At 38.4% G+C, this 26,479-nt stretch overlaps 2 protein-coding genes, 1 non-coding gene and 1 pseudogene across 4 annotated transcripts; 3 read left to right on the top strand and 1 right to left on the bottom strand.

The window, feature by feature from the left end:
- The first annotated feature begins 619 nt into the window (after nt 1–619).
- On the top strand, nt 620–10,189 carry LOC107616667 (SET domain-containing protein). 2 transcript variants are annotated; one of them, XM_016318620.3, is made up of 6 exons: nt 620–651; nt 6,828–6,925; nt 7,234–7,606; nt 8,056–8,252; nt 8,671–8,947; nt 9,405–10,189. In XM_016318620.3, exons 2-6 carry the CDS (start codon nt 6,915–6,917, stop codon nt 10,077–10,079), a joined length of 1,533 nt encoding a protein of 510 aa, XP_016174106.1. In that variant the 5' UTR covers nt 620–651; nt 6,828–6,914; the 3' UTR covers nt 10,080–10,189. The 2 variants fall into 2 exon arrangements, with proteins under 2 accessions (XP_016174106.1, XP_088356426.1); XM_088500300.1 differs by lacking the exon at nt 620–651 and having other exon boundaries at nt 6,890–7,015.
- LOC148545879 (uncharacterized) lies at nt 2,094–5,979 on the bottom strand. The gene is made up of 6 exons (XM_088499105.1): nt 4,180–5,979; nt 3,434–4,028; nt 2,936–3,357; nt 2,727–2,789; nt 2,520–2,633; nt 2,094–2,426 (listed from the first exon to the last, which is right to left on the bottom strand). Exons 1-6 carry the CDS (start codon nt 5,962–5,964, stop codon nt 2,094–2,096), a joined length of 3,312 nt encoding a protein of 1,103 aa, XP_088355231.1. The 5' UTR covers nt 5,965–5,979.
- Nucleotides 10,190–11,743: 1,554 nt separating the features above from the next.
- The window catches only part of LOC148545880 (4,5-DOPA dioxygenase extradiol-like), a 173,541-nt pseudogene continuing 158,805 nt past the window's right edge, over nt 11,744–26,479 (top strand).
- On the top strand, nt 22,608–22,715 carry LOC148545881 (small nucleolar RNA R71). Its single transcript, XR_015902143.1, has one exon. It is a non-coding gene; the product is annotated as a small nucleolar RNA R71 (small nucleolar RNA).

Genomic DNA, 26,479 nt, shown 5'->3' on the forward strand with positions numbered 1-26,479 from the left:
GCTTGTAATTGAGAGTTTTCAATACATGCAATTATTTCTGGTGAATCAAATTGAACAGAAACTCAATTTTGATGAAGGTGATCTTATAGATTTTGGCCCTAAATTGTAAATAATACTTGTTGTTGTCAAGTTTTATAGTTGATTTCTGTGAGCTTATCTGTAATGGGATTGAAAGATCATTACTGAAAGAAATTGGGAGGTAGAGATGCAATTGTTTGAAGAGTAATGATTGCTATATTTAATTTGATTGAGTTATCTGAATCTTTTTTAAAGTCTGCCATAAATCTCTAATCCTTAGTTCTTAATACCATGAATCGATTCTTGAATGATTATTTGAGCAGCACGAAAAATAGTTATAAGACTAATTGAAGATAAAGAACTAAAGCATTTGAAAGAGAAAAAAAAATTGAGAAAGAAGATGAATTAGAACTATGTAAATCAAATTGTAACAAAATAATACATAGTAACTAACTCAACTATTTAACCGCACTCTCTACAATTTATGTCATTTACAATATTATCCTTCACAAATCTCAACTTAACTTTCTTAATATAATTAGAGAATTAATTTAAAAAAGGACGGAAAGTATCCAGACTTCCAAAGTTCCAAACCTACCTTAACTAAAACGATAGTACCCATATTTCCCAAGAGTAAAGTACCAACCCGGTCCCTGTCCATTTACCAAAATGTCAAGACGATCCTTAACCAAAAACACGTTCCATTACGGTCCCTGACCCTGAACTCCGTCCGCCAACCCGGTCCTTCTGTCACTCTCACGGCGGAAAGTCGACGGAAAATGCTGAGGTGTAAAGGCTCGGGTGTGACACGGATGGCTCGGGTTGTGACGTGGAAGATGGAATCCTATCTGGCAAGATGAAATGGACAGGGGTCTTGCTGTCGTCGTCCCCAACACAAAAACGATGGCGTTTTGAGGCTTCCAGGCTTGTTTATTAGACGAATCTGGTCGTCTATCTTCCCTGTTTCATGTATGGAACTGATACCACCATGAGCAACATCAGAGATCATGGGATTGGAAGAGATGCGTCGGACGACGAGGGCAGGAGTATTTCTGTGAGCTCCGTTGGTAGTGCTGGAGCGAGGATGAAGAAAAGATTCGTTGCCCCGAAATGCAATTGTGGTATTCATGCAATTCTATTCATGTCATCAACACAGTCAAACCCTAAGAGGCTATTCTTTGGATGCCCAAATTTTAAGGTATGAAACAGTTAGTAATGTTGCTATTCATGCCAAGATCTGTAGCAGGCATGTCTGCATTAATAATTTGAGTTTTCTTTATTTTTACTGTGCAGACTGCACAAGGTCGTTGCAAATATTTTCAATGGTTGGATGAATATGTTTCACTGTGTGAAGAGGAGCAAAGAATTGATGGGAGTCCTTATGGTCGTTATCGAAATGAAAATCATTTTTCTGATGAAGCTGTTTGGATGGAGGGGAAAGTGACAAAGCTAGAGGACAGAGTTTCAGGGTTAGAGTTGCAGATGAAAAATTGTAGCCATGTTAAGTGTAATAGGTGGTTTAGTTATCCATTCACTCTTGTTGTGTTTGTCTTTGGAGTTGTATGTGCTAAATATCTCCTTTAGAGTGGATAACAGAAAGTTAGTTAGTGTATCTTGTTGATTTTGTGTTGGAAGTTCATGTTGCTGAAATAGTTGTATTGTATCACTTCACACTGGTAAAACCGATTTTATTAAATGAAACAGGTGTGGTGGTTGTTTGGAAAAGTTTCATTGTGTCAAAATTAAGAATGTGTTATACTCGAATGTATTATACTCGAATCTGTTCATACCATGAAAAGTAATCCATTAATAACTAATAGTAATATGTAACATTAACAACTACAAACAGCCACCAAATGTCAACATTTGGTCACAAAATAACTCCAAAAGTGGGCAACATATAGCCCTATATACCAACATCAGCAACACCAAAATAAAAAGAGTATTATAGGCCCTTAATTCACATATGCTATCAAAAAAGAAAGCAAAAAACTGTTTGTGGTGGCTATATATAAGATAGTTTATCCAAAAGTCAGCATCTTCTTTTAACTTGATTTAAACCTAGGACCACACTTCTAGTTCTTCCTAGGAGGCCTAAATCCAGGAGTGGGGATGAACTTGAATAATCTTGATGCAGTCCCGGAAGCTGCTGCGGCTATTGTCTCGGCACTAAGTCCATGTTGTTGACTTGGTTTAGGCATCCTTGAATCAGTAGCAACATTAGTATCATTGTTGAGTGGAATTTCTGTGTTGGTAGGAGTGGGAGGCCTGAAGTGAGGTCCAATGACTGGGGAAATCTGATTCACCACAGAAGTTTGAACAAAGGTGGAGGAGATTGGTGGCCTAACAATTGGTTGCTTCATCCTTTGTGGAGGTGGGTTATTGAAAATGGGGGTCTCAGATGCAGCCTACAAACCAACAAGATTGCATTATATGAAACAAAAAGTCAGACTAAGGCGTTGCTATTTATAATCTAGTTGTGAATTACAATGGTCACTTACAACTTCTGGTTCGGGAGCAGACTGTGAAAGAGGAATTTCATCTCCTTGTCCCAGAGTTGTACCTTCCTTTGGTGTTGATTTAGGTAGCTTCTTTTTTTGTTTTTTTGCCTTTGTCTACATTCAAGAATAATAATCTATCTCAATATGGAGTCAACAATAGACCTCATGTGAACATGTGAACCTCAATTAACTCTACAAACTACTTACCACAGGATCCAGCTTTGTTCCTTCAACACCAGTACTCATGTTGTTTTCCTTACCAACCTGGTTCTATGTGGGTCATCATACAGAACAGGCATTTAAATATTGGATCAATAATTGGTGTAACAATTAAATCCCTAACCAATCTATCAGGTGACACTTAAATCCTTAAACATTATAAAAAGATGACAAATCGAACCCTGAAACAAGCATACCTGTGTGGTGCTAGCAGAGTCCACTGCTGGAGCAGAATGCTTCAAACTCCTCCTTTCTTTCTTGGTCATAGGCTTCCAGTTTGGGTCTTTAGGTGGATTGGAGCATGTTTTATAGTAATGACCCTTTTGGCCACACCTGTTACAAGTCACATCGAATGACTTTTTGGCTTTGTGGAAATTCATCTCCGTCTCCACAGAATCAACTTTTCTCTTCATCTTTGGACGATGCGCAGCTTTCTTAATTGGGGGAGGTAGTGGCTGTGGTGAATCAGTTGGGTTCCAGTATTCTTCACTGTTAACTGGATTAATGCAGACAGAGTAGGCTGCTCTGACAGCATCCATAGTGAGCCATTTATGCACAAAGTCTTCTGGCTTCAACCCCATCTTAGCCATGGCTGCAACCGCATGTCTGCAAGGCATGCCTGCACACAGATTATGTTAAAAAAATATTAAGTAGTTAAAGAACTTAAAAAAATATTAAGACGATGAACTGTATACCAGTTAGCTGCCACACATTGCAAGTACATGTCTTGCTTTGTAAGTTTACTCCAACTTTGTGATTTTGCATATGAACCTCAAACAGCACTCTATCAGAATCACCAGCCCAAGTTGCTCTCCACTTTGTACTCTTGGGTTTGATAAATTGATCAAGCTTCTTCTGCTGCACAGGGGCCAACATACCAGGGTGGTGCTCCAGTCTCTTCTTGTGCATAGCCCTTTTCCTCATGATGTAACACCTCAAGTCTTCACACATTGACAAAATTGGCTTCTTTCTGTATTCAACAATTTTTGCGTTCCACACCTCACACATATTGTTCGTTATGTTATCAACCTTGGGGCCATGGCTGAAATAGGCCTTGCACCACACACCCGGGTCAAACCTCTGCATATACTCCCAGGCTCCCTCATTCAGATTCTTTAATTTCTGCATTGCACTTCTGAATTCTTGAATTGTTGTACAACGACAGCACTCCCATACCATCTGCTTTGTTTGTTCATCTTTGAAATGTTTTATAAAGTTCTTCCAAATATGAAGAACACAGTTTCGGTGATGGGCAGTAGGGTTAACTTCCTTCATTGCCAGTTCCAAACCCTATGGCAGATTCATAACACAATAACAGTGTGATTATTATCAGAAAAAGGTAAACTGAACATGTGACATTTAACAGAAAAGTTTAATAACTTAAAATAATTTAATTATGATAAGCAGGTATACTTAAAATAACTTAACATAATTAACTTACTTTTTGTTGATCGGAAATAAAGTTCCAGCCATGTTGTGGAACTTCACCCAAGTCCTCTTTCAGTAAAGTTAAGAACCACTTCCATGTCTCCTTGCATTCATTCGGGACCACTGCATATGCAATGACATAGAAGTGGTTATTTGCGTCCTGCCCCACCGCACTTAGAAGCTGGCCACCATAACGTCCCTTCAAGAAACAGCCATCCAATCCTATTAGTGGCCTACATCCCTCTTTAAACCCCTTCTTGCAGGCATCCAAACTAATGTATAACCTATCGAATAGTGGCAGGGATTCAGGCTGGGGAATTACTTCCATCAAGGCAGTTGATCCTGGGTTACTTCTGTGCAATTCCATCAGGTAATCCCGTGTCTTTCCATACTGTGCCTTTTCACTCCCAATGACAACCTCTCTCGCAACCTTCAATGCTCTAGCTACCATTCTAATGTTCACCTTCACATTGTATTCATCTATGATATGATCCCTGGCTGCACCTAGCTTCAGGTCAGGTTCTGTGAAAAGCTTCTTAACTAACTTATCAGTGACCCATGCTCTGTCAGCCAAGTTGCTACCAAAATCCCTTCCACAATTGTGTTCATTGTAAAGGGTTTTGACTTGAAAGCAACCTTTTGAACTGTTCCAGCTTATAAAAATTAGCCAAGGACATTTTTCACCTGCACAAGCTGCTCTCACCCTCAGCTTCTCATTCTTAATGTATAAAACATCTTTACCCTCGTGCACAAAATAATCTTTCAAGGCTTTCTTGAATGACTCCATGGTGGGGAACAACTGTCCAACCTTAAACTGGACCTCACCATATTCAGTTTCCTCATCAAAAGTATCATAGGCTGTTTTACCCTCATCTCCAGATGAAACTGGACTGTTGAACACTTCACTTTCATACTCATAAGGTTTCTCATACTCACTATCTTGCTCTGCTGCAGTTGGGTCTGGTGCATGGTCTTCAGCTCCATTAGCAACATTTGTTGTATCCTGCCCCCCAGGCCCATGTTGTCTGGAGCTTCTTGGGCCTCCCAGCTCTGGCCCAGGCCCACTATTCTCCCCCTGCATATCTTGCCTACCAAGCCCCTCCTTTAGCACATGTTTTCTCCTAGCACCAGAGTATTTCTTACTTGCCCTTCTCTTAGCTGTTTTAGGAGACATCTTTGGCCCATCTTCTACTGGCTTAGTCCCCTTCTTCCTAGCCACACCAGTTTCTTTTCTTCCTTTACCTGACATATTCTCTTTAACTCGGGTCTTCTGCTTTTTCTTCTTCTTATTCAAACTGTCATCACTCCCACTGTCATCAGACTCATAACCAGGAGGAGGCGGTTTGTAAGCCTCATCCTCAGCGCTTTCGTATCCATCATCCGAGGAAGATGATGATGACCTAAGCGAATTCACATCACTGGCAATCACATCCTCCTCTACAATCCCCTCAGCAACTTCCTCTGGCAAGTCCACAGGATGATCAAAGTAGATGTAAAATTCATCTGTGTGCCTGTTCTTATCAATACCCTCCCTCAGTTCATTAATTTCTTTATCCCCATGAATTTGATGAAGGCCAGATTCCATATTAGAGGCAGTCATATCACACCAATACATTGCCTTAAACTTCACATAGCCTAACTCTTTAAACAAAACAACCAAATCAAAGTAATTAATCAGGTCAACATCCATTGGTGGCCACCTATGAACTTTTCCATGCATGTAGCTAAGATTTCCTTCACTGTCCTTAGTGAAATTCCCCCCATGGTGAAACACAGGGGTAACAAGACATTCAGACATCTGAAAAAGTGCAATAAAATTTTGTTAATCCCTAAATAAAAAATTTTAACATGCAACACAGTTTCTTCAAGCTTACATCAATTTAAACAGTCAAGCCTAATAATTTGTTCCTCCTATCACTAATTTTTTAACTCATCTCTACAGTTTCATTTTCTTTAAATACATACAACTCCTACGATATGGCAGCAGAAACACTTTTTTAACCTCTCTCTACCCCACCAACGCTGAATGTAAACAACAATGGTAGGAGAAGGACCACACACAAGCAAAACAGTGAAAGGGACAGTAACGACACCTACCTCAGCAATCACTGCGCAGTGTGCCGAACCGTCCAACTTCCGTCAAGAGCGCCGTCCAACAACCGTCCACGTCTCCGTCAAGAGCTTCGTCAGCAACCTTGTCACCAAGATTTTCACCAGTCACCACTGCCTTTGTGGAGAACAGAGCTGTCTGCTAGGGTTTAGAATGTAATTCTATTACAGAGTCAAGGGGCCTTTAGGGGATAACCTATAAGGCGCAAAACCAAACGACAAGCCTGGAAGCCTCAAAACGCCATCGTTTTTGTGTTGGGGACGACGACAGCAAGACCCCTGTCCATTTCATCTTGCCAGATAGGATTCCATCTTCCACGTCACAACCCGAGCCATCCGTGTCACACCCGAGCCTTTACACCTCAGCATTTTCCGTCGACTTTTCGCCGTGAGAGTGACAGAAGGACCGGGTTGGCGGACGGAGTTCAGGGTCAGGGACCGTAATGGAACGTGTTTTTGGTTAAGGATCGTCTTGACATTTTGGTAAATGGACAGGGACCGGGTTGGTACTTTACTCTATTTCCCAAACCTGAAAAATTGCAGCAACTGCAGCATCTGCATCTGTATTGGCATGCAAGCTGCAGCTCCCAACCTAAAACCCTTTACAATTAACACAAACAAGCCTCTCTTTTTTCGTCCATGGCCACCAGGTATTGCTATCTAGTTCCTCTCACCTTTTGCTTCATAACTCAACAAAGGTTGTTCCAAAAATCAAAGCTTTTACACCCTCACCCATCAAAGTATCAAAGTTCCTAACTTTCTCTTACTTCTTAGCAATACGGATAGTTTTCTTCTTGTATATTTATATTCAAATGCTGCAATTTCAAATACTTCCGGTTCCATTCCTCTTCTTAGTTAGTTATTTAATTACTTCTGTTATGTATATTGCAACTCTTTCTGTGTGAATTGTTAAATGAAATTATTGATTTAGATTCATTCAATGCATTTGTGTGCGTAGGCGTTTGAGGGCATTCAAGCGATGGATGAGTTCCAATGGATTCGAATGGAGCAATGCGTTGGAGTTTGTTGACACCCCGGAAGAGGGAATATCTGTTAGAGCACTGTGCCAACTGAAGGAAGGTGATATTGTGGCTAAGATGCCGAAGGAGGCATGCCTCACTGTAAGGACTAGCGGTGCGCGCCAGATAATCGAAGATGCCGGTTTGGGCGGCTATTTGGGACTTGCAGTTGCCATCATGTATGAGAGGAGTTTGGGTGAAGAATCTCCTTGGGCAGGGTACCTTCAGGTCTTGCCCAAACAAGAGTGTGTGCCATTGGTTTGGACCCTCAATGAAGTCGATGAGCTTCTGCATGGAACCGAGCTTCATCAGGTATAAGACTTATAGACATCATGGCTTGAATTAAAATGGACCATGTGTAACTTGTAATTCTTTGCTACAATATATAATTTTGTCAAAATGGTAAAACGATACTGTGCTTTTGTTGTTTGCTTTTTGCTTTTTGTTTGCTATGGCAGGGAGCCATTGAAAGAGAGTTTAAATGGTCGACTGGAGAATGATATGCATGTTTTATTGTGTATGATGCTGAGTTTTTGCTGAACTTATAAAGGAAATAAGTTCAAAGAATATCTGATAAATTAGTGGCATTTTTCTGGTGTTTAGAAATATCTCCCTGCTCTTTTTGTATCCAAATACATTGATGAAAGGATACACCAAAATGTGATAATAATCGATAAATGAGAATTGCCCGGGGGAGGGTGTTTAAACTATGATGCTTTTCTGTTCATGGAAATGTTCTGATCTCTTACAATTGTAGGCAGACGGTACAAGAAGACAAAGCTCTTATCTGTGACGACTGGAAAGAAAATATTTTTCCCCTATTGGATTCAGTGCCTTCAAGGCTTAACCCAACATTTTTTGGTATAGAACAATATTTTGCTGCAAAAAGTCTTATTTCTTCACGGGGTTTCGAGATAGATGATTTCCATGGTTTTGGTATGGTTCCCCTGGCAGACCTGTAAGTAAACTCTTATACCCTTGTTTCTTTAACATGCTTATTTCTATCATTTTCATTCAAAGATCTCAAAGATGCATGACAAGTCTTAGAGTCTAGTTTGTATGTCAATTTCAAGATGGTTTTGCTCCACTCCTGATTGAAGAAAGCTCGTTTTATGAGCTGTGCAGTCTATACCAAAGTAGCATGATTATGCCAAATGAGGCGTAGCATTTAAACCTTTTCAAGTATACTGCATACTGAGAATCCTTCTTTTTCATAAAGTAATGCATGTTTATTTGAATATATTAGAGAACATGGGCCTATTCTGTTTCTAATACTATATATTTTAGCGTGACAGACCAAGCAGACATTTATTTGCATGATCTTGACCTGGAGGCTTTTCATATTCTAATGGTGTTTGTACCGTCATGTGCTCCAGATTCAATCATAAAACAGGGGCCGAGGATGTGCATTTCACCGCCTCATCTAATTCTGTAGCTGATGATGATGTCGATGATGATAATAGTAACAATGATGAGGGCATTGCTGATGAAGAAGCATTGGCTGAGAAATCTTCCACAGATACAACTGATCTGGATGCTACTCATGTTGAGAATGGCAATGCTAGTGACACAGACTGTTTGTCGGATACAGGAGATGACGATCCTTCAATGCTGGAAATGATTGTGGTAAAAGATGTCAGCAGTGGAGCAGAGGTAAGAATTCTCCTCTTGTTTATGCAGCTTTTCTTAACTTCCTTGTGTGAGTTACTGATCACTTCTACAAGTCTTCACAGAAACCAGTATGTATAATCCCTCCAGTTCACAATATCTGTCAATTTAGTGATTTGCATGCTGATTAAGGAACTCAACTACTTTATAGTGTAAATGCTTCATTGTTTAACGTGTTTAAATTGTAAGGTAAAGGTGAAAAGTACTTATTAAATGTTATATTGAGACATGAGAATGAGTGAATGACAAATATATAAAACTAGAACATTTTTCTAAATGAATCGATAATATTAATTGGTGGAAATATTTTTGTTTACTTATATCCTTTGATGGTTTTGCATTCAATGACCTCCAATGTCACTATGCTACACTTGATTCAAAATATTATAGTTTCTTGATTATTGACCTCGTATGTTCACTTGATTATTGTCCTCTTTATCAGGTGTTTAATACTTATGGGTTGATGGGTAATGCTGCATTGCTTCATAGATATGGATTTACTGAGCAAGATAATCCGTATGACATTGTTAACATTGATTTGGAAATGGTGATTCAATGGTGCTCTTGTTTGTTTTCTGATCGGCACAGTAGGTCAAGGGTCTCCCTATGGAGAAGGTTAGGCTATTCTGCATGCGGTGACCAAAACTCGGAATATTTCGAGATTTCATTTGAAGGAGAACCACAGACTGAACTCATGGTTTTGTTGTATGTCATGCTGTTGCCAGATAATGCATACCATATGTTGGACCTTTCGCTATCGGTTGCCAGATCTGGGCATGAATCAAGCGATGCTAATCTGTTGGATGATAACATATTTGCAATCAAATCATGTAATGTGAGCAAGAGATCTCTGCTGACAAAAAAAGTACGTGATGGTTTGTTAGCACTTGCAGACATGAGGGAGGGTCTCTATGGTTTGGAACCAATAGAAGACGATATTGCGCGACTGGGAAAGTGTAGTTCGGTTAGAGAGAGGAAGTTGTATCATTCTTTGATGCTGCGCATGTGCGAAAGGAGGATCCTTCAGAGACTCAGACATTATGCTTCTGAGCCATTTGAAATCAATAATCATAGTTCTTCAAGGAAGAAGTTGAAGTCAACAAAGAGAAAAAGATAATTCTTTTATGTAGTCTTTTTTTCCAATGAGAATGATGCAATATCTATTCTCAAATTTTGCCTTGTTGATTAACCAATTTACCATTCAAAAAATCAATTAATTTTGTTATATTAGTCTTTTTTTTTGGTTATATTAGTCTTTGATGCTCTCTAGTAGAGAGAGAGTACAAACCAAGAGCCCAACAAAAACTTAGAGAAATGAAGATGATATCTGGGTTTTTGTATCTTGTTTATTTTCTCCCTTTGTACTTGAATGTTGGATACTAGAAGTTTAAAAATTAAAATACAAAATACGAAGTTTCTAGTTCTAGTTCTAGAATAATAAAAGAAAGTTTATGATTCAAATTGAAATTGTGTTTTTATTAGAACATATATGAAGCTTGCTGTTTAACCGTTCTATTGACCCGATGAATATGCTACTCCATTCAATAGTATTTGTTATTTAGATAGCCAATATTAATTAAGCTATATAGGACCATGAGATGATTTAAGTCCATTGTTATGTCACCTTTTCCCTTTCTATTGTCTAGATTCATATGCCCATATAAGTAAATTTAACACCACGTTCAGATTTTGCAACAAAACCAAGGTTTATTGTTATTATTTCAGGGATAAACACCCAATCTGATTTCTGTTTATTTCTAAATTCATATGACCATTGTGGAGGAATAACACGTCTCCTGACTCACTAAGGGGTTAAGGAAGATTATTGTGGAGAGCGACTCACAAACGGCAATATCCATGATAAGATCTAAGCAAACTATCAGAAACAGTAACCATTGGAAAACAAAGACCTGGGACATTTTTTTTGTATATATTCATAGAGAAGACAATAAATATGCAGATTGCTTAAACTGTAAAAGTTTAGATCTTGATTTAGCCTTTTTCTTTTGGAATTTACTTTTTAGAGAGGTGAAGAATGTTCTTGTTGATGATGAAAAAGGAATCTCCTTGTCCTGTATAGTTTATAATTAGGTCTTTTTTGAGCGCTAGCCCTGTCTTTTTACCAAAATAAAAAACACGTCTCCTAACTTTATAATTAAGACAACGTGACTCTTCCATTAAAAATTTCGACTCATCAAATACTAACAATATAAGCACTCAATGACCAACCACCACCATCTGCACCACTAAGCTTCGCTACTTCTATTGTGTAATCATACCACATTATTATTACTATCTCTTCTACTAGACTTCCACCGCTAACCCCATCACCATCAATATCTCCCTTTTTCCATTCTTTTTCTTCTCACACCCTCTGGAAAATAATGTCACCATTTTCTTATCTCATTTCTCATTGGATACCATTTTGTCTATTCCAAAACAATTTTCATACTGTACTTACTTTTTTTTTTGGTGGCATTATTCTCAACAATAGTCTTTGTTTACCATACCATTACTAGTGAAGGATAATTTTCCAAAAACATAAACAGATTAATAATTTGTAGGGCTTAAAATTCTCCTCTTACAAATAAAACGCTGCTAAATTAAGTTCAAATAGCATTTGATGGAGTTTTTAATAGAAGGAAAAGTATAGGTAACAAACAAGATTTTTGTTAAGGGTCGCGTTATCCTTCGAATAAATGGATAGTGATCAAATATGGTGTTTATTTTTATTTTACACAAACAAAGAACATAAAGAGAAGAGTGAAAGGGAATATAAATATGGCTTTGAAGGAGACATTCTACATATCACATGGATCACCAGAACTGGAAATAGAAGATTCAGTTCCAGCATGGAAGTTCTTGAAATCATGGAAGGAGTTTCCCAATAGACCCTCTACCATTCTTATGGTACCTGGTCAGCGGGACAACAGTCAATGTTGTTCATGGTCACAATGATTCCATCTATTACTTCTATGGCTTCCCCATGGTCATGAACATGTTTGTTTCGCTGCATACATTTGTTTTCCAGAATAGGATAAGACAAGATATTGAAAACAACATACAAAGAATTCAGAGACATAAAATTTTATATTTTTGTATTCTGTTTAGTAATAAACTAAAATAAATTATAAAAATTTAATTTGTTCTTATTTTTTTTCATTAAAAAAAATTTAGAAAAATATAATAATAAAAAGTATAATTATAAAAAATTAATAAAAATAATAAAAAATAAATTGTATTATTTGTTAGTATCTTTATGTCCTTCCTATCAGGATGGACACAAAATATGAAAATACGCTAATTCAATGTCTCTATTCATATTTCATTTATCAAACATAATTTTATGTCTTTGTGTCCATCTCTCAATATCTCGTTCTTGTAAACAAACGCAACCTTTTATATTTTACTCCATCAACTTTCTCTTTTTCGATTTCGGAGTTATGTTATTTATATTCATTTAGTGTGAGATACTGTGTCGACTCACAACAAGATTTGAATAGGTGTGAATCTTGTTAGTATTTCATTTAAGCAAAAGTATAGAATACCAATATATTATCTGTCAATTTATTGCCAACAATAATTAAAATGAAAAACACTTTCACTAGAAGACATGTATAAAGGGACATATTCAAAAAACACATCTATAAAGACATTTTTATTAGACACAAAAAAAAAATATTTCTATTAGATACATCCTTACTTTCATTAAACACAACCATAAGCAAGAGTTGACAAAAGTTGATAGAATCCTGGTTGGTTACATAGTAAAATTGTTCATTTAATAGAAAAGAAGTTGAGTCGGTCAAATATTCAATATCAAAAGTATAATTATCTCTCTCTCTTTCTTTTTTTTTTTTGTATTTTATGTATTTTTTTAACAATGAATGTCATTACTAATCATCTTGTGTGCATATGCTTGATTTGTTCATTGCAAGTCTTATACTACAAAGTCTACAAAGCATATATGTAACTTTTTAATCACTATCATTACTAATCTCGAAATGGTGGTCTATAGGTGATCATTATATAGTCCTTATCCATATGATATAATAATAAAGAAGGAAGACTATTTGAATGTGTGAATTAGTTTTACAAACTTGATTTTGTATGAAGTGAAAAATAAAGATCAATATCATTTCTCTTTGTCATGGGTTTGCAAACTAGTTATTTTTCGGTGCAAGTTTATGCAATTTATATGACACCATCAACAATCTGTATCCTGATTTAATTTGGACACTATCATCTTTGATATTATAATCAATCTGTAAGTAAATAGCAAATGGACCTATTGTGATGATGTTCAATTCCTGTCTCCAAAAGAACACTAAACAAATGTAAAAAAAAAAAAGGGTGTGGATATCTTCAAATTTCCAACAATATTTTAAACTTAATTCCCTTTCATGACAAGCTCAACTATCCAGCAGCAGGGGATCCACATGTGCCAAAGAAGGTGAAGGAACTTCTCCAAGCGTCGGGGTTCTGCGCCGCGTCGACGAGGATAGAAGGCATGGCCTGGACCTCTTCGCATCTGTTCCCCTTATGTTGATGTACTCTGAAGCTGATATACAAATATGGAACTTACCACTATGAATTGGGGAAAGCATTGACTCCTCTTATGGATGAAGGTGTTCTTATCATTGGATCTAGCAGTGAAACTCATAATTTGAGAGCCATTGGACCTCGCAACAGCCCTCCAGCCCCTTGGGCTCTTGAAAATTTGATTCTTGGTTGAGGAATTCTGTTGTTCAAGGGAAGTAACTTAGTCTTCTATCTTTTGATCTGTTTTCTACGTTCATGGTGATTGATATTTCATGTGTATATACGGGCATGATGATGAAAAACAAGAATACAATAATCAAAAGAAAAATTTGCAAAAATTAGATTTCTAGAATTGTTACAAAAATGTTATGGATCGTGTACAAGGTGTCACTTGGACGGGTTGATGAATCGGATCGGGAAGCTGTCGGTCTTGACGATGGCACGACCGCACGATCAGACTTTAGGAGTGCCCGGGTTATGGTACCTATAAAGACACTCCAATGTCTAAGTCAAAGAGTTAATGAGGTAGGATTTATGTGTTTAGGCGAAATTAAATCATACTTGGGATAGTGGTTGGGCTAAACCTTGGTTATCTTATCTTATGATGTGGTCCCACTTTCTGAGGTTTTAGCAGGTTTGTTGGAGTTGCCTCGATTGGGTCAAATTGTGGAGGGCCCATGGAACCTGGGAGATTGAGTCCATAACAGTTGCCCTGGAGCATCACTCATTGGTCGGAGTCTTGATGCTGATGGTCTAGCTTGCTTTGAGTTCGTTGGATCGTGTGGTCATCAAGGTTGAATGGACGAGTGGGCTTTGTGTTCTGTCCGTTATGTTTCTCGAGAAAATGACCATTTTGCAGCTTTCAAGGCACCATTAAATGCGCACAGTGGAGAGGGGGAGAGGGATTTTCCATGCTTTTTCCCTTTTTACCTTTTTGTTGTGATTTCTCCTTCTTGTTCTTGCCCTTTTATATTTTACGGGGGGTTTATCTTTTGGTTTTGGGTCCTTTTTTCTGCTATTTTTTTTTTATATATTTCTTCTATGATGTGTTTTCTCTGGGTTGCATTTCCTCCTTTCAGGTTTCGTTTGGCTTTTTCGGTCGCCGTGTTTGTTCTGTGATTTTTTTATCGTCATCTTCTTTCGTTCTTCTTCACAAAAGGTGTGTGCTTTTTCTGTTCTTTATTTGTTGTTTTAGTTATGCTTTATTAATTTGCCTTTACCTTTGTGTTCCTTTAGTTATTGCTGCGTTTGGCTAGCCTTAGATTTTTCTTTTGGTAGTGATCCTTTTGCTGTGTGATAGTAGTAAGTGGTTCCCCCTATGTATGATAGTAGGGGGGATGGTGCCACTATTTTAGTGTAGTTTAGCATATTAGGGGCTTGATTGCATGTTTGAATTTTCGGAGAGTGGGTTAACAGTGGTACCCTCTTTATTATAGGCATGGCGAGGAGGAGGCCCGATCAGGGTGCTAGGGTGCCCGTTTACTCGGTGGGAGGCGTCCAATGATTACTGCTGGGTTACGTTTGATGTGATGGGTACTTCTTCTTGACTGATGGAGGAGGATCTTTAGAAGCTGCACGACGAGGGTGTGATTTGTGGGGCGGCGAAGTGGAGCGCCAATACGAGTTGGTGCTTTTTGGAAAAGATGAGTGGGTTTGCTATATCAACCTTGATCCCCCAGAGTCACCGATTGGACGTGGGTTTATAAACCCTTATTCACGAAATTGGGGGTTCAGTTCGCTTTCTTTGAGTTCGTCCAGGCCCTTCTGAACTGATGTTCGGTAGTTTCGTCTCAACTGCATCCAAACAATTGGGTGGTGATGACATGTCACCATGTCATGTTTTTCTATGCTTTTTCATATAAGAAATTGATAATTAGTGCTTAAATATTGCATTCTTTTGTACTTAATGGTATATTTCTTTGATCTTTTGATTTTATAAACTTTGTAGGAAATAAGAAGAAAAAGAAACAAAAAAGCACAAAATAAGCTAAAAGGAAGAAAAGAGGAATTTTGGCACACTTTTGAAGTTTGGGCACGCTTTGGACCTTAGGCCACGCTTTAAAAAGTGTGGCCCATGAAAATAAAGCGTGGCGCTCAACCAAGGAAGGCACACATCAAGAACCAAGGAATGCTCAATCAAGTGAGCATTTGCGTGCGCTTCAGCAAGGGAAGCAAGGCCAAGATAAGGCTGGTGCTCAATTAAGTGAGCACTATGCTCACTCTAGTGAGCATTTTCGGGCTTTTTGACAGCATGACCATGCTTCCTTCAAAGGGCCATAACTTGAGCTACAGATGTCCAATTGATGTGCTTCCAGTTGCGTTGGAAAGCTGACATTCAGAGTCTTCCAATGATATATAGCAATTTATATTTGGCACAAAATTGAAGTACAAGTGATAGGCATCTTTAAGGCCCAAAAACTAACCAAGCAGTGTGGTGCACGAAATTGTGATCTCAGGCAACGGCGCTAAAAAACTTTGTACGCACGTCTTAATAAATCGTTTTTCATTCACAACTTCGATACAACTAACCAGCAAGTGCACTGGGTCGTCCAAGTAATAAACCTTACGTGAGTAAGGGTCGATCCCACGGAGATTGTTGGTATGAAGCAAGCTATGATCACCTTGTAAATCTCAGTCAGGCGGATATAAAATAGTTATGGAGTTTTCGAACATAAATAATAAATAGATAGAAAATAAGGATAGAAACACTTATGTATATCATTGGTGAGAATTTCAGATAAGTGTATAGAGATGCTTTCGTTCCTCTGAACCTCTGCTTTCCTGCTGTCTTCATCCAATCAGTTTTACTCCTTTCCATGGCTGGCTTTATGTAAGGACATCACCGTTGTCAATGGCTACTTTTAATCCTCTCTGGAAAATGGTCTGATGCACTGTCACTGCATGGCTAATCGTTTGGAGGCATCACCCTTGTTAATGGCTGCATCCTATCCTCTTGTGAAAATGGTCCAAATGCTCTGTCACAGCACGGCTAATCATCTGAGGTTCTCGATCATACTGGAATAGGATTCACCCTCCTTTTGCGTTTGTCACTACGCCCAGCACTCGCGAGTTTAAAGTTCGTCACAGTCATTCAATCTCAGAGTCCTACTCGGAATACCACAGACAAGGTTTAGACTTTCCGAACTCTCATGAATGCCGCCATCAATCTAGCTTATACCACGAAGATTCTGATTAAGAGATCCAAGAGATACTCATTCAATCTAAGGTAGAACGGAAGTGGTTGTCAGGCACGCGTTCATAGGGAATGATGATGATTGTCACGTTCATCACATTCAGGTTGAAGTGCGAATGAATATCATAGAAGCGGAATAAGTTGAATTGAATAGAAAAATAGTAGTACTTTGCATTAATCTTTGAGGAACAGCAGAGCTCCACACCTTAATCTATGGAGTGCAGAAACTCTACCGTTGAAAATACATAAGTGAATATAGGGTAAGCATGGCCGAGTGGCCAGCCTCCCATGGAGGTCTAGGCATCCAAAGTTGTCTAATACAATAGTAAACAGTCCTATTTATACTAAACTAGTTACTAGGGTTTACAGAAGTAAGTAATTGATGCATAAATCCACTTCCGGGGCCCACTTGGTGTGTGCTTGGGCTGAGCTTGAATGTTATACGTGCAGAGGCTCTTTCTGGAGTTGAATGCCAGGTTGTAATGTATTTCTGGCGTTCAACTCTGGTTTGTGACGTGTTTCTGGCGTTTAACTCCAGACAGCAGCGTAGAACTGGTGTTTAACGCCCATTTACGTCGTCTAAACTCGGCCAAAGTATGGACTATTATATATTTCTGGAAAGCCCTGAATGTCTACTTTCCAACACAATTGGAAGCGCACCATTTTGAATTTTGTAGCTCCAGAAAATCCACTTTGAGTGCAGGGAGGTTAGAATCCAACAGCATCAGCAGTCCTTCTTCAACCTCTGAATCTGATTTTTGCTCAAGTCCCTCAATTTCAGCCAGAAAATATCTGAAATCACAGAAAAACACACAAACTCATAGTAAAGTCCAAAAATGTGAATTTAACATAAAAACTAATGAAAACATCCCTAAAAGTAACTAGATTCTACTAAAAACATACTAAAAACAATGCCAAAAAGCGTATAAATTATCCACTCATCACAACACCAAACTTAAATTGTTGCTTGTCCCCAAGCAACTGAAAATCAAATTGGATAAAAAGAAGAGAATATACTATAAATTCCAAACTATCAACGAAACATAGCTCCAATTAAATGAGCGGGACTTGTAGCTTTTTGCCTCTTGAATAGTTTTGGCATCTCACTTTATCCATTGAAGTTCAGAATGATTGGCATCTATAGGAACTCAGAGTTCAGATAGTGTTATTGATTCTCCTAGTTCAGTATGATGATTCTTGAACACAGCTATTTTATGAGTCTTGGCCGTGGCCCTAAGCACTTTGTTTTCCAGTATTACCACCGGATACATAAATGCCACAGACACATAATTGGGTGAACCTTTTCAGATTGTGACTCAGCTTTGCTAAAGTCCCCAATTAGAGGTGTCCAGGGTTCTTAAGCACACTCTGTTTTTGCTTTGGACCTTGACTTTAACCGCTCAGTCTCAAGTTTTCACTTGACACCTTCACGCCACAAGCACATGGTTAGGGACAACTTGGTTTAGCCGCTTAGGCCAGGATTTTATTCCTTTAGGCCCTCCTATCCACTGATGCTCAAAGCCTTGGGATCCTTTTTATTTACCCTTGCCTTTTGATTTTAAGGGTTATTGGCTTTTTGCTCTTGCCTCTTGGTTTTAAGAGCTTTTGGCTTTTTCTGCTTGCTTTTCTTTTTCTTTCTAATTTTTTCGCTATTTTTTTTTCTGCAAGTTTTGTTCTTTGCTGCTTTTTCTTGCTTCAAGAATCATTTTTATGATTTTTCAGATTATCAAATAACATGTCTCCTTGTCATCATTCTTTCAAGAGCCAACATATTTAACATTCATAAACAACAACTTCAAAAGACATATGCACTGTTCAAGCATTCATTCAGAAAACAAGAAGCATTATCACCACATCAATATAATTAAACTAAGTTCAAGGATAAATTCGAAACTCATGTACTTCTTGTTCTTTTGAATTAAAACAGTTTTCATTTAAGAGAGGTGATGGATTCATAGGACATTCATAACTTTAAGATAAAGTTACTAACTACTAATGATCATGTAATAAGACACAAACATGGATAAGCACTTAACATTAAGAAAACGAAAAACAGAAAATAAGAACAAGGAATGAGTCCACCTTAGTGATGGTGGCGTTTCCTTCTTGAGGAACCAATGATGTCCTTGAGCTCTTCTATGTCTCTTCCTTGTCTTTGTTGCTCCTCCCTCATTGCTTTTTGATCTTCTCTAATTTCATGAAGGATGATAGAGTGCTCTTGATGTTCCACCCTTAATTGTCCCATGTTGGAACTTAATTCTCCTAGGGAGGTGTTAATTTGCTCCCAATAGTTTTGTGGAGGAAAATGCATTTGAGGCATCTCCGGGATCTCATGGTGATGAGCTTCATGCGTCTCTTGAGATCCATGAATGAGCTCTCTTGCTTGCTCCATCCTTTTCTTAGTGATGGGCTTCTCTTCCTCAATGGGAATGTCTCCTTCTATGAAAGCTCTAGTTGAGTAACATAGATGGCAAATAAGATGAGGAAAAGCTAGCCTTGCCCCAGGAGTGGGCTTTTCGGCTATTTTGTAGAATTCAAGGGAGATGACTTCATGAACTTCTACTTCCTCTCCAATCATGATGGCCCGATCCACAGTAACTTCAGATCGGTTGCTAGTGGGGATGATGGAGCGTTGGATGAATTCCAACCATCCTCTAGCCACAGGCTTGAGGTCCAGTCTTCTTAATTGAACCGGCTTGCCTTTGGAGTCAATCTTCCATTGAGCTCCTTCCACACATATGTCCATGAAGACTTGGTCCAACCTTTGATTAAAGTTGACCCTTCTAGTGTAGGGGCGTGCATCTCCTTGCATCATAGGCAAGTTAAACGCCAACCTCACATTTTCAGGACTAAAATCCAAGTATTTCCCCCGAACCATTGTATTATAATTCTTTGGGTTTGGGTTCTTACTTTGATCATGGTTCCTAGTGATCCATGCATTGGCATAGAACTCTTGAACCATTAGGATGCCGACTTGTTGGATGGGGTTTGTTAGAACTTCCCAACCTCTTCTTTGGATTTCATGTCAGATCTCCGGATACTCATTCTTCTTGAGCTTGAAAGGGACCTCGGGGATCACCTTCTTCTTGTCCACAAAATCATAGAAGTGGTCTTGATGAGCTTTGGAGATGAATCTTTCCATCTCCCATGACTTGGAGGTGGAAGCTTTTGTCTTCCCTTTCCCTTTTCTAGAGGATTCTCCGGTCTTGGGTGCCATCAATGGTAATGAAAAAACCAAAAGCTTATGCTTTTACCACACCAAACTTAGAATATTGCTCGCCCTCGAGCAAGAGAAGAAAGAATAGATGAAGAAGAAGAAGAAAATATGGAGGAGAAGGGGGATGGTGTATTCGGCCAAGAAGGGGAAGAGAGGGTTGTTTTGTGTGAAAATGAAGAAGAATGGAGGGCTTTATATAGGGAAGGGAGGGGGGGTAAGGTTCGGCCATAAGGGTGGGTTTTGGGTGGGAAATTGATTTTGAATTTTGAAGGTAGGTGGGGTTTATGAGGTAGGTTTATGGGGAAGAGTGGATGGATGTGAGTGGTGAAGTGGTTATAGGGAAGAGAGATTGAGGTGATTGGTGAAGAGTTTTGGGGAAGAGTGTTTATGGGATTGTGTGAAAGAGGGGTGAGAAGAAGTGAGCAGAGGTAGGTGGGGATCCTGTGGGGTCCACAGATCCTGAGGTGATCCTGTGGGGTCCACAGATCCTGAGGTGTTCAAGGATTTACAACCTTGCACCAAATTAGGCATGCAAAATGCCCTTGCACACAACTCTGGGCGTTCAGCGCCAGATTGGTGCTTGTTCTGGGCGTTGAACGCCCATTTGTTGCCCATTTCTGGCGTTGAACGCCAGAACCATGCTTGTTCTGGGCATTCAGCGCCAGCTCTTCTCCAGGGTGCAATTCTGGCGTTCAAACGCCCAGATGCTGCCCATTTTGGGCGTTCAGCGCCAGAACCATGCTCTGTTCTGGCGTTGAACGCCATCCAGATGCTCCTTACTGGCGTTTAAACGCCAGTAAGGTCTTCCTCCAGGGTGTGATTTTTCTTCTGCTGTTTTTGATTCTGTTTTTAATTTTTCTATTTTTTTCGTGACTCCACATGATCATGAACCTAAGAAAACATGAAAGAACAAGAAAAATAAAATTAGATAAATAAATATTGGGTTGCCTCCCAACAAGCGCTTCTTTAATATCAATAGCTTGACAGTGGGCTCTCATGGAGCCTCACAGATGTTCAGAGCATTGTTGAGACTTCCCAACACCAAACTTAGAGTTTGGATATGGGAGTTCAACACCAAACTTAGAGTTTGGTTGTGGCCTCCCAACACCAAACTTAGAGTTTGACTGTGGGGGCTCTGGTTGACTCTGTTTTGAGAGAAGCTTTTTATGCTTCCTCTCCATGTTTACAGAAGGATAACCTTGAGTTGTAAACACAAGGGAGTCCCCATTCAATTGAAGGACTAATTCACCTCTGTCAACATCAATCACAGCTCTTGCTGTGGCTAGGAAGGGTCTTCCAAGGATGATGAATTCATCCTCATCCTTCCCAGTATCAAGGATTATGAAATCAGCAGGGATGTAAAGGCCTTCAACCTTTACTAACATGTCCTCTACTTGTCCGTAAGCTTGTTTTCTTGAATTGTCTGCCATCTCTAATGAGATTTTAGCAGCTTGCACCCCATAGATTCCCAGTTTCTCTATTACAGAGAGGGGCATGAGGTTTATCCCTGACCCAAGGTCACATAGAGCCTTCTCAAAGGTCATTGTGTCTATGGTACAAGGTATTAAGAACTTTCCAGGATCCTGTTTCTTCTGATGCAATGTCAGTTGATCCAGATCACTTAGTTCATTGGTGAACAAGGGAGGTTCATCTTCCCAAGTCTCAATACCAAATAATTTGGCATTCAGCTTCATGATTGCACCAAGGTACTTGGTAACTTGCTCTTCAGTAACATCCTCATTCTCTTCAGAAGAGGAATACTCATCAGAGCTCATGAATGGCATAAGGAGGTTTAATGGAATCTCTATGGTCTCTAGATGAGCCTCAGATTCCTTTGGTTCCTCAAAGGGAAACTCCTTATTGATCACTGGGCGTCCCAGGAGGTTTTTCTCACTGGGATTTACGTCCTCCCCTTCTTCCTTGGATTCGGCCATGATGGTTATATCAATGGCCTTGCACTCTCCTTTTGGATTTTCTTCTGTATTGCTTGGGAGAGTACTAGGAGGGGATTCATTGATCCTTTTACTCAGCTGGCCCACTTGTGCCTCCAAATTTCTAATGGAGGACCTTGTTTCATTCATGAAACTCACAGTGGCCTTAGATATATCAGAGACTAAGTTTGCTAAATTAGAAGTATTTTGGTCAGAGTTCTCTGTCTGTTGCTGAGTGGATGATGGAAAAGGCTTGCTATTGCTAAACCTGTTTCTTCCATCATTATTAAAGCCTTGTTGAGGCTTTTGATCCTTCCATGAGAGATTTGGGTGATTTCTCCATGATGAGTTATAGGTGTTTCCATAAGGTTCACCCATGTAATTCACCTCTGCTAATGCAGGGTTCTCAGAATCATAAGCTTCTTCTTCAGAAGATGCCTCTTGAGTACTGTTGGATGCAGCTTGCATTCCATTCAGACTCTGAGAAATCATATTGACTTGCTGAGTCAATATTTTATTCTGAGCCAATATGGCATTCAGAGTATCAATTTCAAGAACTCCCTTCTTCATAGGCGTCCCATTACTCCCAAGATTCCTCTCAGAAGTGTACATGAACTGGTTATTAGCAACTATGTCAATGAGTTCTTGAGCTTCTGCAGGCATTTTCTTTAAGTGAATGGATCCACCTGCAGAGGTATCCAATGACATTTTAGCTAATTCAGACAGACCATCATAGAATATGTCCAGGATGGTCCATTCTGAAAGCATGTCAGAAGGACACTTTTTGGTCAGTTCTTTGTATCTCTCCCAAGCTTCATAGAGGGATTCACCTTCTTTCTGTCTGAAGGTCTGAACATCCACTCTAAGCTTACTTAGCTTTTGAGGAGGAAAGAACTTAGCTAAGAAATCCTTGACTAGCTTATCCCAAGAGTCAGGCTATCTTTGGGTTGAGAGTCCAACCATACTCCAGCTCTGTCTCTTACAGCAAAAGGGAAAAGCATGAGTCTGTGGACTTCAGGATCTACTCCATTAGTCTTAACAGTATCACATATCTTCAAGAATTCAGTTAAGAACTGAAAAGGATCTTCAGATGGAAGTCCATGAAACTTGCAGTTCTGCTGCATTAGAGAAACTAATTGAGGTTTCAGCTCAAAATTGTTTGCTCCAATGGCAGGAATGGAGATGCTTCTTCCATGTAAATTGGAATTAGGTGCAGTAAAGTCACCAAGCATCCTCCTTGCATTATTATTATTTTCGGCTGCCATCTCCTCTTCCTGTTCGAAAATTTCTGAAAGGTTCTTGCTGGATTGTTGTAATTTAGCTTCTCTTAGTTTCCTCTTTAGAGTCCTTTCAGGTTCTGGATCTGCTTCAACAAGAATATTCTTGTCCTTGCTCTTGCTCATATGAAAAAGAGGGACAGAAAAATAATAATTATAGGGGTTCTTTTTACCATAGTATAGAGGTCCCTGTGTGAGTAGAAGAAAAGAAGAAGAAAAAATTCGAACACAGATGGAAGAGGGGGTTCGAATTTAGGTGAGATGAAGTGTTAGTAGATGAATAAACAAATAGAAGGAGATAGGAGAGAGAGAATTTTCGAAAATAATTTTTGAAAAAGAGTTAGTGATTTTCGAAAATAGTTTTTGAAAAAGGTTAGTAATTTTCGAGAATTAAAATAAAAAATTAAAATAATTAGTTAATTAAAAAGAAATTTTGAAAAAGAGGGAAGATATTTTCGAAAATTAGAGAGAGAGAGTTAGTTAGGTAGTTTTGAAAAAGATAAGAAACAAACAAAAAGTTAGTTAGTTAGTTGAAACAAATTTGAAAATCAAATTTGAAAAGATAAGAAGATAAGAAGTTAGAGAAGATATTTTAAAATCAAATTTTTGAAAAAGATAAGATAAGAAGATATTTTTGAAAAGATATGATTGAAATTAGTTTTTGAAAAAGATTTTATTTTTAAAATCACAATTAATGACTTGATTCACAAGAAATCACAAGATATGATTCTAGAACTTAAAGTTTGAATATTTCTTAACAAGTAAGTAACAAACTTGAAATTTTTGAATTAAAACATTAATTGATGATGTTATTTTCGAAAATTATGTGATAAAGATAAGAAAAAGATTTTTGAAAAATATTTTTAAAATTTTCGAAAATAAATAAAAAAAATGAAAAAGATTTGAATTTTGAAAAAGATTTTGAAAAAGATAAGATTTTTAAATTGAAAATTTGATTTGACTCATAAAAACAACTAGATTTTAAAAATTTTTGAAAAAGTCAAATCTAATTTTCGAAATTTTGAGAGAGAAAAAGGGGAAGATATTTTTTTGATTTTTGAAATTTTAATGATGAAAGAGAAAAACATGAAAAATGATGCAATGCATGAAAGTTATGGATCAAAGCAAGGAATACATGCAAGAATGCTATGAATGTCCAGATGAACACCAAGAACACTTTGAAGATCATGATGAACATCAAGAACATATTTTTGAAAATTTTATATGCAAAGAAAACATGCAAGACACCAAACTTAGAAATCTTTCATGTTTAGACACTATGAATGCAAAAATGCACATGAAAAACAAGAAAAGATGCAAAACAAGAAAACATCAAGATCAAACAAGAAGACTTACCAAGAACAACTTGAAAGATCATGAAGAACACCATGAATGCATGAATTTTTCGAAAAATGCAAGATGAACATGCAATTGACACCAAACTGTAAATCTGACTAAAGACTCAAACAAGAAATACAAAATCTTTTTTTGATTTTTATGATTTTATGATTTTTTTTGTATTTTCTTTTAATTGTTTCAAAAATCATTTTGAAAAAGAAAAATAAGGATTCCAAAAATTTTAATATGAATTCCAGGAATCTTATGCTCTTTAGTCTAAAGCTCTAATCAAAGGGTCAGGAATGGCTTAATATCCAGCCAAGCTTTAGTATGTAACTCAGACATGACACGCCTGACATTCCCTATCCAGAAAATTAGACATGGCTTTATAGCCAGCCAGGCTTCAACATGCTTCATGAAACACTAGAATTCATTCTTAAAAATTCTGAAGAAAAATATATTTTTGAAATTTTTTTTTTGAAAATAAAACAAAAAGAAAATTACCTAATCTGAGCAACAAGATGAACCATCAGTTGTTCAAACTCGAACAATCCCCGGCAACGGCGCCAAAAACTTGGTGCACAAAATTGTGATCTCAGGCAACGGCGCTAAAAAACTCTGTACGCACGTCTTAATAAATCGTTTTTCATTCACAACTTCGATACAACTAACCAGCAAGTGCACTGGGTCGTCCAAGTAATAAACCTTACGTGAGTAAGGGTCGATCCCACGGAGATTGTTGGTATGAAGCAAGTTATGGTCACCTTGTAAATCTCAGTCAGGCGGATATAAAATAGTTATGGAGTTTTCGAACATAAATAATAAATAGATAGAAAATAAGGATAGAAACACTTATGTATATCATTGGTGAGAATTTTAGATAAGTGTATAGAGATGCTTTCGTTCCTCTGAACCTCTGCTTTCCTGCTGTCTTCATCCAATCAGTCTTACTCCTTTCCATGGCTGGCTTTATGTAAGGACATCACCGTTGTCAATGGCTACTTTTAATCCTCTCTGGAAAATGGTCTGATGCACTGTCACTGCATGGCTAATCGTTTGGAGGCATCACCCTTGTTAATGGCTGCATCCTATCCTCTTGTGAAAATGGTCCAAATGCTCTGTCACAGCACGGCTAATCATCTGAGGTTCTCGATCATACTGGAATAGGATTCACCCTCCTTTTGCATTTGTCACTACGCCCAGCACTCGCGAGTTTAAAGTTCGTCACAGTCATTCAATCTCAGAGTCCTACTCGGAATACCACAGACAAGGTTTAGACTTTCCGAACTCTCATGAATGCCGCCATCAATCTAGCTTATACCACGAAGATTCTGATTAAGAGATCCAAGAGATACTCATTCAATCTAAGGTAGAACGGAAGTGGTTGTCAGGCACGCGTTCATAGGGAATGATGATGATTGTCACGTTCATCACATTCAGATTGAAGTGCGAATGAATATCTTAGAAGCGGAATAAGTTGAATTGAATAGAAAAACAGTAGTACTTTGCATTAATCTTTGAGGAACAGCAGAACTCCACACTTTAATCTATGGAGTGCAGAAACTCTACCGTTGAAAATACATAAGTGAATATAGGGTAAGCATGGCCGAGTGGCCAGCCTCCCATGGAGGTCTAGGCGTCCAAAGATGTCTAATACAATAGTAAACAGTCCTATTTATACTAAACTAGTTACTAGGGTTTACAGAAGTAAGTAATTGATGCATAAATCCACTTCCGGGGCCCACTTGATGTGTGCTTGGGCTGAGCTTGAATGTTACACGTGCAGAGGCGCTTTCTGGAGTTGAACGCCAGGTTGTAACGTATTTCTGGCGTTCAACTCTGGTTTGTGACGTGTTTCTGGCGTTTAACTCCAGACAGCAGCATAGAACTGGCGTTCAACACCCTTTTACGTCGTCTAAACTCGGCCAAAGTATGAACTATTATACATTTCTGGAAAGCCCTGAATGTCTACTTTCTAACGCAATTGGAAGCGCGCCATTTTGAGTTTGGTAGCTCTAG

This window comes from Arachis ipaensis, chromosome B9 (genome assembly GCF_059453495.1).
Source record: "Arachis ipaensis isolate K30076 ecotype BB chromosome B9, ASM5945349v1, whole genome shotgun sequence".
In the NCBI taxonomy this organism is placed as follows: Eukaryota; Viridiplantae; Streptophyta; class Magnoliopsida; order Fabales; family Fabaceae; genus Arachis; species Arachis ipaensis.